This window comes from Argiope bruennichi, chromosome 10 (genome assembly GCF_947563725.1).
Source record: "Argiope bruennichi chromosome 10, qqArgBrue1.1, whole genome shotgun sequence".
Classification (NCBI taxonomy): domain Eukaryota; kingdom Metazoa; phylum Arthropoda; class Arachnida; order Araneae; family Araneidae; genus Argiope; species Argiope bruennichi.
Window position 1 is genome coordinate 98,059,017 of NC_079160.1, and position 19,243 is coordinate 98,078,259.

Sequence of the window (19,243 nt, forward strand, 5' to 3'; positions counted from 1 at the left end):
TAATATAAATAGTATATAAAATAGTAAATTATAGAGTAAAAAAGTTTCATATATCTAAAATTAAATTAAAAAACTTTATTAAAATCAGAGAAAACATTTACAGATACAAAATTGTTATTATTAAACGTAATTTTTTGAATTTAATTAAAAAATAATTTTTAAAGAAAAAAAAACCAAACTAATTTTCAAAGAAAATTATTTTGCTTAAAAAGAAAACAAAATAGCAAAAATTATTTTCGTGAGAAATTATTTTCGAAAGATATGACAGAAAAAACATGAAAAACTAGCTTCATTTTTAGTTCATTTGTATTTTAATTCGCAATTATTTGTTTTATAATGCATTTTATTTGCATTATAAATGCCTTAATTTGCAATTATTTATTTTAATTATACGCGTATATATCGTTTGCTATCTTTCTTTTTCAAATACTTATATTATATTTTATCATAAAAATTATATATAGTTCAGAGTATTCATACAAATAAATTTTTTTATGACGATTAATTTTTCTTTTTTGGCATAAGTTTTATAAACGTTTGATGTATAGATTAATAAAATAATTAATTACTGTTTTATTAATCGATACTCAAGCTATATATTGCTGTAATAATTAATTATTCCCATTTTATATTTGCAGTAAATGAGCAGCCAGTAAAGAATAAGTCTAGGCCGTTGAATGATACAATGTAAGTTATACTGATAGAGAATTTTATTCTTTTATTAAAAAATTTCTTTGTATAATATTAGTGGACAAATACTTTAAATTTAGGAAATATTTTTATTTATTTTTCAATTATTTAAAACCTCTGTGTTTTAGAAGATGCGGTCATTAAATAGTTTAACCCTTAAAGAAAAGAAAAACGATTTTTAATCATTTATAAGCAATGAAAAAGGTCTCTACAATCTCCCAAATTTATATATTAAAAATTAATTTTTTTTCTCTACAATAACAAAATAATGCCTTCAATGAAGTGAGATCTTGAGAATTGCTCCTAAGATCCAGTTTCATGATCGCTTAAAATCATTATATGATTTAGAATGCAAATTATGGAATTGAAAAATTATTTTCCTTAATTTAAGGAAAAGGCATACAATAACTTAAGGACAGAAATAAACCAAAACACAAATAAACTCTACAGCAGAAGTGATACGCGCACTCTTATGTAATGCTTTAATAACTGCGTGTTAAGGAATGTGTAATGCAATTAAAGTGTAAGGTAAAGAATATAGTAGATTTTTGAACCTATGTATTAATAAATTTTTAAAATTACATTATTTTTATTTTATGAATTAATATTTACTTTTTTCAGAAATTAAATAAACTGTTAAAAAATGGAAACTAATTTAGATATGCTGAGTGTATACTCTAATATTGGCCCATACCTAATTTCTAAAGTTTAAGAAATAGATAGATATATACTTTCGTATAGGAAAAGAAATTTCTTAAAAGAATAATTTTTTTTAATTTTCTAACAGTTGATCTGATTGAATGCTCTGTTAATTGTTTTCTACCTATTATTCTGTTTATATTTCTTATACCCACTCTGTTTGCGTAAGCATAAAGTATTTGTCACTCTTAACGAGTATAATATTCATTATATATGAATATTATACTCGAAATGATGATTATAATATTCGTTATAATCATTAGATTTTGTATTTATAATGGTTTCTTTAGTGATCAAAACTTAAAAAGTTAGAAAACAGCGAATTGCTTTAATCCGGCACAATTAGGTACAACTTATTTGAAATAAAGCTCATTGATTGGATAATCTTCTTTCAGACAACTATTAAAATTGTTTAAAATTATGATATACATACAGTGGTGGCCAAAAGTGTGGACATTTTTTGAAAGTTTCATGTTTTTCAACTTTGCGTGCTTGTAGAATATATTAATTTTCACTTAAATGCAAATATTTATATATCAAATTGAAAGTAATTTAATGTAAAATTTAAGAACAAAAGTAATATTACAATATCTGTATTAGAAAAAAAGTTACGCTCATTTTAGTAGAACAAGCAAACACAAATCGTTTTGAATAATGACATGTTTTGTAATAAAAGCGTACTTGCCAATCACAAACACTGTTTTGAGGACCCATCAAATGTCTGTAACTATAGTTTAGGTTATTTGAATGGTAAAATAGTTATTGTTATGGAAATATTTTGCGGAATGATGCATACTAGTACAATTAAATAGAGTATTGCTGTTTTTGAATATTTTAAGTCCTTTTTTTTAATTAAACTAATTTTAAACAATGTCACCAAGAAGAAATATTCTACAAAAAGAAGCCGAATTGTAATATTGAGAGAAAATGGCCTCCCTTATGCTGAAATTGCAAGACAAGTTGGTGGTTCAGTGACTTGTTCTGGTGTACGAACGTTCTATTTACGCTATGAAAAAACGAAATTAGAGGAAAATAAGGCCAAAGCAGGCCGAAAAAAATGCACAAGTGCTACTGCCGATTAAAAAATTAAACGGCTATGCCTTCAAGATAGAAAAATTTCATCAGATGCCATTAGATGTGAAATGAATGCAGCGGGTATTGCAGTAAGTTCAAGAACAATAAAAAAAAAGGTTCTCAGAATTTAGACTACAAGCTAGAATTTCAAGGAAAAAATCCATATTTAAATCAAAAGCAACGCGGAAAACGAGTTAAGTGGGCAAAAAAAACACATTAAATGGTCAGAAAATCAATGGAAGCAAGTAATCTGGACTAAATATCGCTCTTTGGTAGTGATGGTAGAAAATACGTGAGACGTAGAGTAGGTGAAGCGCTTCATCTTGATTGCATTGAAGCAACTATAAAAACAACAACAAATGCCATGATTTGGGCATGTATGTCTGCAGATGGTGTGGGCCGAATTCAAGTGATTGATGGCATCCTGAATGCCAAAAATTACATCGAAACTGTCCTGGAACCAAAATTGATACCTTCCATCAGGGATTTCTTCCCCAACAAAGCACCATTTATTTTTCAGCAGGATTCAGCTCCATGCCATACACCAAAAGTATGCAAAGCATGGTTTCAAAATAAAGGCATATATGTATTACCATGGCCAGGAAACAGCCCTGATCTCAATTCAATTGAAATTTTGTGGCGACGTTTGAAAATTCTTGTACGAAGAAAACGTCCATCCAATAAAAGACAACTTATTGAATCTATAATTGATTCTTGGCACCATATGATTACGAAAGATAACTCCAAACACTCGTTCACACGATGAAAAGACGCTGTGAAGCTGTCTTAAAAAATAAGGGTTATCCTACTAAGTATTGGTTGTGTAAGTATCACTTTAAAAAAATGCAAATCTAAGATAGATCTTACTAAAATGAACGTAACTTTTTTTGTAATATAGATATTGTAATATTGTATTTTTATTAAATTCTACATTAAATTACCTTCAATTTGATATAGAAACATTTGTATTTAAGTGAAAATTAATATATTCTACAAGCACGCAAAGTTGAAAAACATGAAACTTTCAAAAAATGTCCACACTTTTGGCCACCACTGTATATTCATAAATACGTGTATCTTTATAGAAGATTGTGGAATTTTCTTGCTCAAAAACGTTGTTTAAAAAATCTAAATATGAATATCCTTCCTCAGTATTTTATGATTAAAAACTCTAGAAAATAAAAAAAAAATATTCACGTCATTTCGAGCATTTTCTACGTGGTTGAATATGCCAATAATAATAGTTTAAAATCAGCCAATTTGTCCACAATTTTTATATATATATATATATATATATATATATATATATACACAAAACTATGTAACTACCATTCCAATCTAAACTCTAAAATTTTCAAAAATCTAATTTTCTCACAAGTTAACAGGATCAAAAGGGTTTGCAATAATAAAAATTCTTATATTGAAGCATCAAACAACCTCCTTAAAAATTTAATTAAAAATGAATTTCCTAGAAATTACTGTAATGTCAATTTTTTAATTAAACAAGGTATGGTTTGGGATTAATCCTTTGGCTTAAATAAAAATAGAACTTGCATATTGGATCACAATCGATAGTTTAAAGTTTCCTTGACTGTTGATGGTATGTACTGGCCTTTTCGTTTTTAATTTTTAATTTTAGTGCTATTTTTTGTTTTTATTGTTAGTTTTGTTATTGTATTTTTACTTTGTTGTGGTTTATTTCTTCTAATTTGTTGTTTTATATTTCCTTTCTGTTAAAATGGTATATCTCTTGAGCATAATTTCAGGGGATTTTCGGGTCACGAGGAATCATTATTAGACAATGTCTGAATTTCCTCACAGAAAAAATCCCTTTCTTTGAATCCCTGCGTGAGGGTGACCCTTGAAAAAGTCTTCAGGCCGTATTCTTTTTTATATTTTTTATAATTTTTTTGGTTTAATTTTTATTTGATTTTTTGTTTTTTCTATTAACTTGATTCTAATACTTTTGTATATATATATATTGTATAGAAAATGTCAGACATAAACATTTACTTCAATTAAAATTGCAATGCATTCCCCAAAACTAAATATTTTCAATCAAAATGCAGAAAAAAAAAATCTGTCAAGTATGCTACTATTATTTTATTTTATTTTTCTAAAAAAATGAAATGCAAATGCAGAAAATTTCTTTATTAAATTTCTTTAAATATGGCAGCAGTTTCACAAGATGTCAAATGTACAATTTTACATCCAACTAGCACAAAATACATAATAACTTTGTTCAATATCTTCATGATACTGTTTGACATTCAAACTATGGAACATCATCTGGGAGATGTCTTACAATTTTTTGTGTAATAGATAACAGTTCATTGAAACTAATGTGCTGATGGTGGTACGTTATCTACTACTATGTATATAACCTTCCATCCTTAATTTCAGACCAGCGTATAGCTAAGATAGACATAAGACTGTTCTCTATATATGGTAATGTAATGTAGCTCTATGTCAGACTGTTTACAATGCCACCTTTGGGTAAAATTAAAAGTTAACATTTTTGTCTCGGAAATAATATGAAATGCAATACAGGAAGAAGTAAGTCGACTGCAGTGTTGTAGATCATCAACGATTTTATAAACTCTACCACATTAATATTCAGAACAAGAAAATAAAACTTTTCTTTGTTTAGCTCCTACCTTAGAAATGCTGACGTCACAAAATGCAAAGGGTTGCATCCTCCATTCATCTTTCTTGCTGACAGTGGGGACTGTAGTCCCCGCTAAATGTTATACACCAAGACAAGGGACATGATTGCATATCCATTAATAATAAGCCTTCGAATGTTCTTATAATGCTGATGCAAGGGATGCCAATTTACTATATGTAAACATTTTTCATGACCAAGAGTAATCCTGTATTAAGGATAAATGAGGTGAAGTATGACTCCTTCTATATCATCTCATCGAGTGATGCACAGCCCCTTAGAAATAGTGACACTTCTTTGCTACTATGGCTGTCGCTGTTTTGATGTTAAATGGGAAGAGAGATAGCTGATAATTTTAATGTACCACTGTATATGCTTTTTCAATATAAACTGGTTTCATACATTTATAAAGTAAATGAATAAAAACTCAAATTAATATTTATTTGTATAAAGTATTCTTTTTTTCTAGCAATAATGATACAGATGTATCTTGGAATTTTGGTGTTTCATTACCAGGAGATCCTAATTACTGCCAAAGAGAACAAACCACGACATGCAATCCTTTTGATCCATACAGAACGATTGATGGAAGCTGCAACAATTTGAATCATCCGACATGGGGTACAGCTAATGAATGTTACTTGCGATATCAACCAGCATATTATGATGGTAACTCAGAAAAATGAATTGATATTTATGACAATAACTTCTTTTTCATTCAATTCTTGATAAAGTATTTGAAAAAATATTACAATTTGGAATAGTATCATAGAGTTTCTGAATTAGAAAATGCATTAACTGAGAATTCAAGGAACAATTTATTGACATCTTTACTGAAAACTTTAAACGATATTTAAAGTTAAAAAAAGATTTACAGTTTTTTTAAATGCCCTAGAATTAAACAGCAGTATAAAATCATTGAAAACTTCAAACTAAAAATAGAATACTTTGTTTATGAAAATATAATAATCCCCTTAAAGCTTATTCATAATTTTGTTAGGATTTTCATTTGCTGTAATTATATAATTTCAAGCACTTTGAGATAAAGTAAAAATGTGTCCACATGATTACATTGGAAAATATTTATCAAAAGTTTAAACCTTCCACTACATTTAAATTCCAATGCAATGATATTTCAAGAAAATTGTTCACTTTTTTCGTCACTTCTAGAGAATTGAAGGGAATCGTAAATTTTCGATTATCAATTTGTAAATCTTTAGTTTCTGCGTCTTACACATACTCTCTACAAACATATTTGCTTGTAATTAAACAGTAATTTTTATTGATTTTATTATTTGCAATAGAATTCGAATGAAATTAAAACTGTGATTTTATATGTTTACCTGGCGGCGTGCTGGCATAGGGATAGCGCGTCTTTCCCGCAATCTGGGCATCCGCGTTCGAGTCCCGGTTCGGGCATGGTTGTTGTTCTTCTGTGTTGTACCTGTGAGGTGTGTGAATGTGCCTCCCTGTAAAAAGGGGTGGTGCAAGAGAATGCGACGCATGAGCAGCCAAGTCGTACTGTTGATCTTAGCTGGCGCTACTTAAAAAATTTATAAGCTGTCTGTCGGCTTAAAATCGTTGACGCTCTCAGCCGGTTTGTCAAAATCGTACAAAATAAATATATGTTGTTGTGTATACACGACAACATATATTTATTTTGTACGATTTTACCCTGTGCTCTGGTTCACCTATTAAAATAATATATAAAAAATATACTGTATTCTTCAAATTTTGCATGCTTTCTTCCTTGCAGAAGAGTAGATCGAGGTTATTTCTTAATTTATGATACAGTTTGAAAGAAGAACCAAACACTTGTGCTGGATTGATAAATAGATAAATTAGACAATTGATTAGAAACATGAGTTGGGGAACAGACTCATGAATTCATACATTTTTGTGGTATTTCCAGTTTAATTTAATTTTGTAATTTCATTGAATTTACAAAAGCACTTTATTTCAACTTATTCCTATTAAAATAAAATGTTTAAAAATGTTCTAAAATTATTTCGAGAAAAATGCTAAATAACTAATTTTTGTATGTTTTATATTACATTGCCTTAAAAATTAAAAAAAAATCAAATCCTTTAAATATTATTCAAAAAGGAGTTAAATTGTTTTTTATAATAAATTGCACATTAATCAAATATTTATATACATCAAATACTGAAAAAAATAATTTAAAATTGATTTGTAATTTTATATTTTGGTGCGCCGGCGTCCTGGCATAGGGGTAGCGCGTCGTCCCCGTGATCTGGGTGTCCTGGGTTCGAGCCCCCGTTCGGGCATGGTTGTTCTTCATCTGTTCTATCTGTGAGATGAGTGAATGTGCCCCCCCCCTGTAAAAAGGGGTGGTGCAAGCGAAAGTGATGCGTGAATAATTAAGACGTGCTCTTGGCTGTAGTTGGCGCTACTAAAACAAGAGAAGCTTCCCTGGCTTAAAATCGCTGACAGCGACAGCGAGTTTGTCCATGGCAAGTGCCATTAAAAATCAATAACGACAAGTGTTTTGTTATCTCAATTTATCAATAGTTGCTACAAAAATTGCTGATACAGAACAATATCCGGTTTAACATTAAAATATATTTTATTGTATCAAATATTAAAATATATTGTCGCAAAAGGAAGATCTGTGCATAGTCAGTATGGCTCAGAGGTAATGTACGCGCTTGGAATGTAAAACTTCGGGGGTTTGAATCCCATTCGTATTAATTTAAAGGTTGAACTTTATCTTGAATTTCTTATTATTCATTTGTTAATGTTCCTGAAGCTTCTAGAACTTTCTACAACCTTCGTTATAATTCTAGTTTATTCTGTAAAGGTATAAATTCTGAAAACAAGCAGTGGGATCAGTTCTTAACCTGCATGTTGCTGAGAGCTAATAAACTTCATTAAGCGTTACTTTGTTATTTGTTATTCTTTGCATCTTCATGACAATATAAATCTATACTTATAATAAAGCTCAATGTGTGTGTGTGTGTGTGTGTGTGTGTGTTGGCGCTCTACAGGCCAGACCGTTTGACATACAGCTACCAAATTTGGTACATGTATACCTTGGAGGTTGGGAATGTGCACCTGGGGTTTCTTTTTTCGAATTTTTAATTAGAATTTTAATTATTAATTAAAAACTAACTTTCCCGCCAAAAAAATCTTCCATTTTCCCCACCGCCAACTTTTTCGCCAAAAAAATCTTCCATTATCCCCAACGCCAAACGAGAAAGGCTTCAGTTTTTTTTTCTCCCAACAGTAATGAGGCTAGGGTTAAAATTTTTCGGCGGATTATTTCAATCGGTTCTGTTTATTTTCTTAATGTTTGATGCATTTAAAATTAAACATTGTTAATGAATCAATCTTTCATATTCATTCTGAAGTACTTTTGAATTAAAATAAAACAGAATAAAGGAAATTAAAAATTTCTAATCCGCATAGCGTTACCCCAACTGGCGTAGAAAAAATCACGTATTTGCATTACGTAACCGGCGAAGAAAATTCACGCATGCGCATTCTGTTCTGATTGTTGCCATGACAACATGTATATGCTTATAGTTTTAAGTACAACGTTTTTTAAGTAGTTTTTTTAAAACCTTTCAACCGATTATTTTAAACGATTCGTTTTATTTTCTTAGTGTTTGATGCATTTAAATTTAAACATTGTAAATGAATCGATCTGCTCATAATGAATCTAAGAAAATTTTGTTGACCAACTCTTGAGATATTACATAAATTTAAAAAAAAATATTCTTTAGTGCCCATAAAGTTTAAACGCTGAGTGACTCTATTTTCAGTAATCAGATTATAAAAAAATGCTTTGTTTCAGTAAAAAATATTATTATATTAATTGAAGATAAATTCTTTCCACTTTAATTTAAAGCATAAATTCTACGGGTGCTAACAGAAAATGAGAGAGATACATATTACGTTATGACTGAAGGCCTTTATAATATTATGAATGAATTATATGATAATCAAAATTTGAAGTTTTAAAATATTTTGATGAAGAAGCTATTAAAGTAGAAATTGCATAAAATATTTAATTATTAAAATTTTAACGAACATTAAGATTGGCGAACCGGCTGGTCGCCAAAGGCGGCTAGTATATAATAAAATCAATCAAAAAAATATCCAGTTTTGGTGATGGGAGGGTAGAGGAAGGTTCCAATGCCTGCATTTCTGTGCCCGGATTAAGCCCTTTGCAACTACTTCATTTGAAAGGTTTGATCAGAGAGGAGGGAACACAACTATACAAGCGAAAATCAACACAAAAAACTAGTAAGCTTTAATAGTGAAGCTCTAGATGCAGTTCCTAGAAATGATACATTAGATCAATAAAGAAAAAATTAAATTAACGGAGAATCTAAGAAGAATATTTCATGGAACAACTTGCTCAAATTATCATAGTAATTGCTCAATTATTATAGTAAAAATTGCTCAAAATATCAGCCATTAACTACGGTAGGTTTAACATAATAATTAGTGAGAATAACTATTATTCGAATGGAAACTATTAAGCGATTGAATTAATATCCGAGCTTTAGGGTTCTATTGGTCGTGGTGATCTAGTGATAATGTCTCACTGTCGGAGCTGAAGGACTCTAAATTAGAAACCCTACTATGTCTCTTCGAAAACCTTCTCTGAAAAATAAAGACTCGGCATTAATACGATTTTATGCGCGTTTAATCTTCGTCGTGAACTTCATAAAGAAAGAGATCAACCAGCTTTATAAATTATTTCATTTAGTAAAAAAATATTGCTTTCATTCTGTTACTTTTAAATTTCGACATATTTCATTTAACCCTTTAAAGGGCCATTTTTTCCAGTCATATTATGTTAAAATATTTTTAGACTTGAAATTAGAATAAGACAAGGGATTCATTTAGCTTATTAGATACATTTAATTTGATTAATTAATTAATTTGGTTCATTAATATTTAAGTATAAAATGAAGACACATCATTTTGTGTAAAATAAAGAACTAAAGCATCCAAGTTTCTGTCTTTATAAAAACATTTGTCAGAACTTATGCCAACCTACATAATTTCATACAAAGATTGATAAATTTGGTGGGGAGCATACTTCCCATGGCTCTAGAAAGGGTTAATGAAACAACTGTTATAATGCGAAAAACGTGTGTCATTTAGTTAATGCAGAAACTTTTCAGAGAATTAAATAACTTACTTGTGAAAATAATTAATATTTTCTTGATAAGAGCTATTAATTAATGTCTTCATGTTGATAAGTTGATATAATTTTACATCATTTATTTTTAGAACAAATAGTGTTAAGTGTCATCAAATTTGTAAAATTCATATTTTTTTTTTTTCATTGTATGATAAAAAGAGCTTAAATAGATAGAATTAAATCGATAAAAAATCATCTTAACTGACTGTTTGGAAACATGATAAATGAAAAATAAAGCAAGATGGAAGAATGAATTTGGTATATCATTTTTGAACCAGATCCTTTATTTCATTCAAATATTTGGGCGATAGCCATCAATGAAATATATTTCTGTCTCTCTGTTCATAAGTATACAAACACGATAACTCCGAAATGCAGCGAGCATGATGAGGGAAATTTAGCATATTGAATAATTGCCAAAAATTAAAGGTATTATTTTGATTTAAATAGAGGCTTATCTTCAATGTTCTGTGTAATCACGGGCATGTGAATACCATAACTGAAACACCTAATAAAATTATGCATGAAATTTAACATATAATCTGTACATCAGAAATGTAAATTAGAATACAGTTTTAAACTAATGTTTCAAAATGAAGAATCAAAGGAAGAATTCAACGATGTGATGTAAATTTACATTTGATTTTCTTTCCTCTACATGACAAAGTTATGCATCGTATAATGACATATCGTGTATGACTATGAGAAAATTAAAGGCACAATTTTTCCTTTGCTTTTAAAAGGTTTCCTATAATCTAAAATGCATTTTCGATTTTTCACACTACATTGCAAAATTAAACACCAAACTCTCCACTGAATAGAAATATATGCCTTATAGTTGAGAGGAGGTTTTATAAAATAACCAAAAGTTTGAGCTGCTACAATATTTCACCTTATTGCATAATTTATCATATTATTTATATTTCAGGGTATGAAGGAGTTAGAAAATCTAAGAATGGGGATCCTTTACCTCTAGCTAGAGACTTAACATTGAATATTTATATTTCAGGGTATGAAGGAGTTAGAAAATCTAAGAATGGGGATCCTTTACCTCTAGCTAGAGACTTAACATTGAATATTTGTATTTCAGGGTATGAAGGAGTTAGAAAATCTAAGAATGGGGATCATTTACCTCTAGCTAGAGACTTAACATTGAAAATTTATATTTCAGGGTATGAAGGAGTTAGAAAATCTAAGAATGGGGATTCTTTACCTCTAGCTAGAGACTTAACATTAAATATTTATATTTCAGGGTATGAAGGAGTTAGAAAATCTAAGAATGGGGATCCTTTACCTCTAGCTAGAGACTTAACATTGAATATTTGTATTTCAGGGTATGAAGGAGTTAGAAAATCTAAGAATGGGGATCCTTTACCTCTAGCTAGAGACTTAACATTGAATATTTGTATTTCAGGGTATGAAGGAGTTAGAAAATCTAAGAATGGGGATCCTTTACCTCTAGCTAGAGACTTAACATTGAATATTTATATTTCAGGGTATGAAGGAGTTAGAAAATCTAAGAATGGGGATCCTTTACCTCTAGCTAGAGACTTAACATTGAATATTTGTATTTCAGGGTATGAAGGAGTTAGAAAATCTAAGAATGGGGATCCTTTACCTCTAGCTAGAGACTTAACATTGAATATTTGTATTTCAGGGTATGAAGGAGTTAGAAAATCTAAGAATGGGAATCCTTTACCTCTAGCTAGAGACTTAACATTGAATATTTATATTTCAGGGTATGAAGGAGTTAGAAAATCTAAGAATGGGGATCCTTTACCTCTAGCTAGAGACTTAACATTGAATATTTATATTTCAGGGTATGAAGGAGTTAGAAAATCTAAGAATGGGAATCCTTTACCTCTAACTAGAGATTTAACGTTGAATATTTTTAAAGATGTTAACAGCCCGTCACCAAATGTTTCCTTCATGTTCACAATTTATGGTCAAACTGTGGCCCACGACTTAGCCCATTCTGAAAATCTGAACAGTAAGTATAATCCTCAGAGGGAGTGATGAACGCATCGCTTTCCTTACATTCTAATATATAACACAGAATTTTTTCTATTATATTATAAAAAATGTGGCTTATTAAGTTGAAGATTATAAATGGAAAATACTGTAAAGTATTTTCAAGTTACAATTTTTGCAGTAATACAATTAATAAATTCAGTTTAATTTAGGTACATAAAATGTTTTTGAAATAAATTGTTCTAAATAAGTGATACAATGATAAGGGTATTTACTTTATTCTAAAAGTCAATCGCCGAAGTTTGTATACAACTAGAGACATCTATCGACAATTTCAGCACTTAATAGTTTCTGTAGTCAGTAGTGCTAAAAAACTTATAAGAAGATAACGGTCATACGAAATACTTTCTCAATTCTCCAGTTGAATCATCGAGATATATATTTAACTGGTGGCAACTGAAAATTAATTGCTTTCCTGTTTAGAATATATTGGATACATTATTTTAGAGTTTGGAAACTTTAAGATTTACTGTTCCTTAAACTAGAAATAAAAAAATAAAAAAACATTGCATTTGTGATATTTTCTATTTCTAGTCTTCAATAATAGTGTCATGAAGATGTAAAGTAATAATTTAAACCAATGGTCAGCAAACTCTTGAGTCAATAGAGCCAATTATCAACAGTTCAAGGATTAAAATTTCTTTTGATAGCCACATTTTTTAAATCTTAAATTATATAATTAAGTATATCGTATTTCATTTGATTACAGTACTTTTATGCAGGCTTTTACTAAGAACGTTCTCAATCTGATTCATGGCTTGCAAACTGCTGTTTACGGACCACTGATTTAAACAAACGATTAGGTTTATTAGAACGAAGCAATTCAAAACAGCACGAGAGTGAGAACTTACTCATATCCGATGGATAGAATGTTCGAGAACAATCCAATTTGAATATTTACGAAAGATCTAGAATTTTCCAAATCTTAGTTAAACGATAGATAACATTTTAAATAAATGAATTCCAATCTTTGGATAAAAGACCACGACTGGGATTTTAACCACAGGTCAACCAGTCAGAACTGGGATGCTCTGACAGGTTCTGATTTAAGTGGTAATCTTCTTGATTCTCATTTGGAATTACCAGATTAATACAAAAATTGACCATGAGCAAATAATCTTCTGTCCTAGTTCTTATTCATAAAAATCAAAGTTTCATAAAAATGGCGCTGTGCAACGCATGAAACCTTGAGTCAAACGTTTGTCAAATGATTCATCAACTACAGAGATAAATGTTTTCTGTTTTATGGTGTGATGAATGTTTCAATTAATTAGATCTAACGTTTAACTACTTATTTGAATCAGTTTACGGTGAAAGAAGCTGCAGTCGTTGTCCATAATTGTGGATACTGTCTCGTTCCAAATGACTCTTTATAAAAATGAAATATGATATTTTGGCCGATTATTTTGCGGAAATTGATTTGTGGCGTCTATGAATGTCTATGCATATGAACGAATGGCTTACTTTGAATCTTCGAGATTTTGATTGGAGTGTAAAAGATTGAAAACGGTCGGAACATTTTCAAGAGAAAAGATCGATGCTTGTAGATCGAAAGACTGTTACCCGATGCTATCAAACGACATGTTAAATGTTATTTTGTGGTATACTATAGCATTGACGTAAGTAGATTTTATTGCATTGTTAAGCGTTTAGGTGTTACTAATATATTTTAGGATAAAAGGTCTGATATTAACATCGGATGATGATTCTTCGAACTTCCATTATCGGAGGTCGGACAATCGCCTTCCATTATCAAACATATGCTAGCAGTTGTTAGTCCTTGACAGAAGCAATCAAAAATGTCTCAAATGTTAGAAAAAGCCTACTTATACTTGAGCATTCAAGCCTAAATGGCACAGTTCATTTTATACCATTATTCAGATAAATAATCATTTTGAAATTTCATTTTTTGAAATAATAATTTAAACAAGATAGTACCACAAATGCACTTCTTCGTTCATTCAACAAGTCCACAAAAATAGTTAAACTTTCGTTTAAGGAAAACAGAAACAAACATTCACCGTGCCTTTTAGCAGAAATGTTTATCTCTACCACTGATGAATCATTTAACTCAAAGGCTGAATCAAACATCTGATTCAAGATTCATTCAAGATTGCATCTTGTAAAGCCGGCTTAAGAAAACATTTTATCAACTTATGAACATTAATTTCATAATATAAATTTTGTTCCATTCGTTTAATTTGTTAATCACCTATGAGAAAAATTAATTTCCTTCCAATTTCAATGACTTTGAGTTAAAAACTCATAATTGAAAATAATTGTTTTAACTATTCTTGCCAAATTAAGAATTCCTCACCAAAATAGATAGTATGTTGATTACTCTTGGGACATAAATCTAATAAATTCAAATAACGACAATTCATAAATTCATTAGTAGGAGCACTTAAATTAGATGAGGTATTAAAAGCCTATTTGAGGCTTTGGCTTCTTGAAAAACGTGACCTCTACTTGAGTAAAGGCAATTTAATTATAAATACTTTGTACAAAAAAGTGTCTAATATTTTTTGCAAACGAATTAAATTAACAAATTGCTGAAGACAGATATCTGCATTTTTAAATACATAATTATAAGTGTATATCATTCATTATATGTATGCAAACTTTTGATCATTTTGAAGGTTATTAACCGATTGATTATCCACTGTTCTTGTACTACCCAACTCTACGGATAGTAATAGTAGCTTAATTAATCTCGTTTCCAAAAAAAAAATATTTCATATAAAAAAGTTTCCGTGTATTAAATGCAAAAGAATATAAATGTAGCTTGACATCAACAATTGCCTCCATATCTAATCACAAACAAATATTACAAATAAATACTAGTTTTTTGGCAAAATATCAAATACTAGTTTTGACATCAGCGACACTTTAAATATATCTAATAACCTTTAATTTTATTTTCTTGAGAGATTTTTGATAACTTGATAAGTCATATCACTGACTCTCAACTTGATAAGTCATATCACTGACTCTCAACTTGATAAGTCATATCACTGACTCTCAACTTGATACGTCATATCACTGACTCTCAACTTGATAAGTCATATCACTGACTCTCAAGTTGATACGTCATATCACTGACTCTCAAGTTGATACGTCATATCACTGACTCTCAACTTGATAAGTCATATCTGACTGCCTCGAAGGCATACGGATAAAAAAAAACTGAATGACCGGACCACCGCTGCAGCAACATTGGCGGGAATTGTGGTTGAGTCCTAAGTGCCATCTCTGGCCGAGGCACTACCCTTTCCTAATGAAATACGTTCCGTCATCGACTGGGGGAGTCAAATCCTGACCTTTTCGTGGACTCTCCAGGGTGGCAAGAACCAACCACCAAGCCGGAAGTTTCTCATTCCCAATTACGAGGGGTCCCCCTGGGGGATTTATATCTAAATAATAAAAATTAATATCCACTATTTTCATTCAATAGCTTGATGAACATCTCACTTTAACCCAAACACGATGTGGTGATTAAACACTTAATAATGTCTCATAAATATCGTCAAACAAAATTAAAACATTTTTTTTTTACTTCAATTTTATAAAAAGGTAACTTTCAAATTAATTTTTTAGTACTTCAACATTGTTGCACTCGTGTCCCGGATCATGAATCTTGCATGGTCATTCGAATGAGATCAAACGATGCATTCTATTCTCGGTACAATGTCACATGCCAAGAATTGCACAGAACTCTGGAATGTGAAATCTGCAATAATAGTAAGTTCTTTTTTTAAAGTTTTTTTTTTTTTTTTTAATTTTATTGATGAAAAATTGTGAGTTAAAATAAATAAATTTAGAAAGATTATTATTTATTATCATTAGATAAATGATCTCTAAGAATTTTTGTCTCTTAAAAGAAATTTCATGGCATCAGTATCTTGGAGAATTTTTATGTTTCTGTTTCAATTAAATTAATTTGAATAATTCGTCTTTCATTTTTTATCAGCAAAAAGAGAACAGGTTAATGGTGTAACAGCTGCTTTGGATGCGTCGATGGTGTATGGTAAAGATAATAAAAGAATGATGGATATACGGGCTAATGATGGAACAGGTACAATATTTTCACCTTTATTTTTACCTTTAGTGTAAGGAAAAACGAAATTTAAATTTAGCGTTTTAAAACTAAGAAGAAAGATCTACATCTATGTCTCTGTTTAGCCAATAGTTGCATTACCTTTTTTTGTCTGTGTTCCATCATTAATAAGGCATCCAGTCATTTCATGTAGGATATTGCAAACGATCAGAAGCCAAAAAAGCTGTAAGCAGAGTGGTTAAATATCAAATAGATAATTATAGTGGAAAAAGGGATTTTAATGGTTTATTGATGTTTTTAATGCCACTATATATTATAGATTCAGTGAAAAACCGAAGTATTTTAAAGTTATGTCATGTGTTGGCCAAATAAAATTTGGGACATTTAAATACGTTCTAAAATTGAATGCTAACTTAGCATCAATATATATATGAGTAGGCAGGTTATATGCCTATTGTTATAGACTCGTGATAAAATATCTCCGGTTGATCAGAGCGATTTTCAAGCATTTAAATTTTGTGCTCTAAACAGGAATGGTGATAGTATAATGTTCCCGTTATTAGTAATACATTCTAAGCTGAAAAGTTGACTTTGCCCCAATGTTTGTTCCTGGTGTCACAATAAAATGGAAGCACTCTATCTTCGGTTAGTCAAAGCGAGTGTGTTATCTTCAGATGTATAAAATGAATCCGGAAAATAAATAAATTATCTTGAAGTGGAAGTCTGGTAATTTTATAATTAGTAATATTTAATAATAGGTATCTTCATGGAGATGTTTCAATAAAAAATGAACCAAATTTGTGTTTCGTCAAAAAAAAATTTGGAAAGCTACTAGCAGATATTCCGAATTCAGTGATTAATTCTTTTCTACAGAGTGTAGAGTCAATAGTAAGTTACCAGACAATCTTATTTTCCAACTGTGGTGAAGCTTATAAGCCAGATAACAACTTCCGTACTTGAGTAATTACTTTTGTCTAGTGGTCTTGTTACTCGTCTACAAACCCAACGTTGTGAGTTCTGTCCCCACCAAATATGCTCATTGGTGATCCTGGCTCTGGACAAACAAACGCAACCTACTTAAGCTGTTGTGGCGCCCTCTACCCGCAGCAAAAAAAGTCGTCAGACTCACGTGACGCAGCTCAATTAGGTACAGGCGCATTAGACTCATCATCCGATACATCACCACTCAACAGCAGTATATCGTTCGTCTCACCTCCGACTCACAGGAAGAAGAGTATTTTGGTGAAGAGTATAAGCCAGATAACAACTTCCGGACACGAGTAATTGCTTTTGTCTAGTGGACTTTTTACTCACCTACAAACCCCAAAGTTGCGAGTTAGATCCTACTCAATGTTACTTCCTCACAATCATTGCCGAAAAATACAATAACTACTAAAAGGACTTACGCAACATTATCAAACCTACACCAGAAAAGTACTCAATGTAACAAACAATTCTAAAAATGAAAAGGAAGGTGGCAAACAAAGTCCTTCATACAATCAGAAGCAGTTCCACGAGCATGCGTAGAGGTCATGTTGAAAATTATATCGATCGCCAGAACAGCGTACCAATCCTTAAACGTATTAATGGTTAATCGAATATTCATTGAGCACTAATTGAATACTTTAAATAATTTTGAAAACATCCAAAGAATAACCTATTACTTCTTTCTCTGATTCATGATATTGAGCTAGTGCCTTCCTTTATATATATATATATTCCTTTTATATAAAGGAATTAAGTTCTATTGCTTCCCATATGCATTGTCATTTAGAGATAGATTAAACCATCGTTAAGAGCTTCAAAATATGAAGTGCTGTTAAAATAAATAAAAAGAGATCCTGTGCATAACACAAACAATATTTTACATTAACATCCCATATTACACATTAATTATACCATAAATAAATTAGCTTTCATTGATGATAGTTCTGATAGTTCAGTTTAGTTTTTTGCAATAGCTAGTAGACAAATAAAATAGTTACAATAGAAACGTTTTTTAACAATCACGAACTTGACAATTTCATAAATTCTTCATTCTTTTTCAGGAAAATGTTTATTCACAAAAACTTTGTATGCACAAAAAAAAAAAAAATGTTTTTTTGTTTAATTTTAACAAATAATTTTATCATAAGTCACTGTTTATGATATTAACGGAAAGGGACATAAAATTTTGAAGGAGAAAAATGCAAAAAAAAACCCAAATACTAAAAAAAAAAAAAAAAAAAAAAAAAAAAAACGCTTTTTTTTTTGTTTAATTTTAACAAATAATTTTATCATAAGTCACTGTTTATGATATTAACGGAAAGGGACATAACATTTTGAAGGAGGACAATGCAAAAGGAAACCAAATACTAAAAAAAAAAAGGCAATTTTTTTTTGTTTAATTTTAACAAATAATTTTATCATAAGTCACTGTTTATGATTTTAACGGAAAGGGACATAACATTTTGAAGGAGGACAATGCAAAAAGAAACCAAATACTAAAAAAAAAAAAAAATCGGAATTTTTTTTTGTTTAATTTTATTATAAGTCACTGTTTATGATATTAACGGAAAGGGACATAACATTTTGAAGGAGGACAATGCAAAAAAAAAAAACAAATACTAAAAAAAAAAAAAAAATTGCAATTTTTTTTTGTTTAATCTTATCATAAGTCACTGTTTATGATATTAACGGAAATGGACATAACATTTTGAAGGAGGACAATGCAAAAGAAAACCAAATACTAAAAAAAAAAATCGCAATTTTTTTTTGTTTAATTTTATCATAAGTCACTGTTTATGATATTAACGGAAAGGGACATAACATTTTGAAGGAGGACAATGCAAAAGGAAACCAAATACTA

General features: G+C 30.0%; 1 protein-coding gene across 2 annotated transcripts in view; it reads left to right on the forward strand.

Annotated features, from left to right (window-relative positions):
• Positions 1-19,243, forward strand: part of LOC129988267 (peroxidase-like) — a 58,833-nt gene that overhangs the window by 17,064 nt on the left and 22,526 nt on the right. For both annotated transcript variants that reach the window (XM_056096454.1, XM_056096455.1), the window contains exons 3-7: positions 639-687; positions 5,598-5,797; positions 12,127-12,297; positions 15,936-16,079; positions 16,309-16,413. In XM_056096454.1, the coding sequence (XP_055952429.1) occupies positions 639-687; positions 5,598-5,797; positions 12,127-12,297; positions 15,936-16,079; positions 16,309-16,413 (669 nt within the window). The remainder of the gene's footprint in view (positions 1-638; positions 688-5,597; positions 5,798-12,126; positions 12,298-15,935; positions 16,080-16,308; positions 16,414-19,243) is intronic.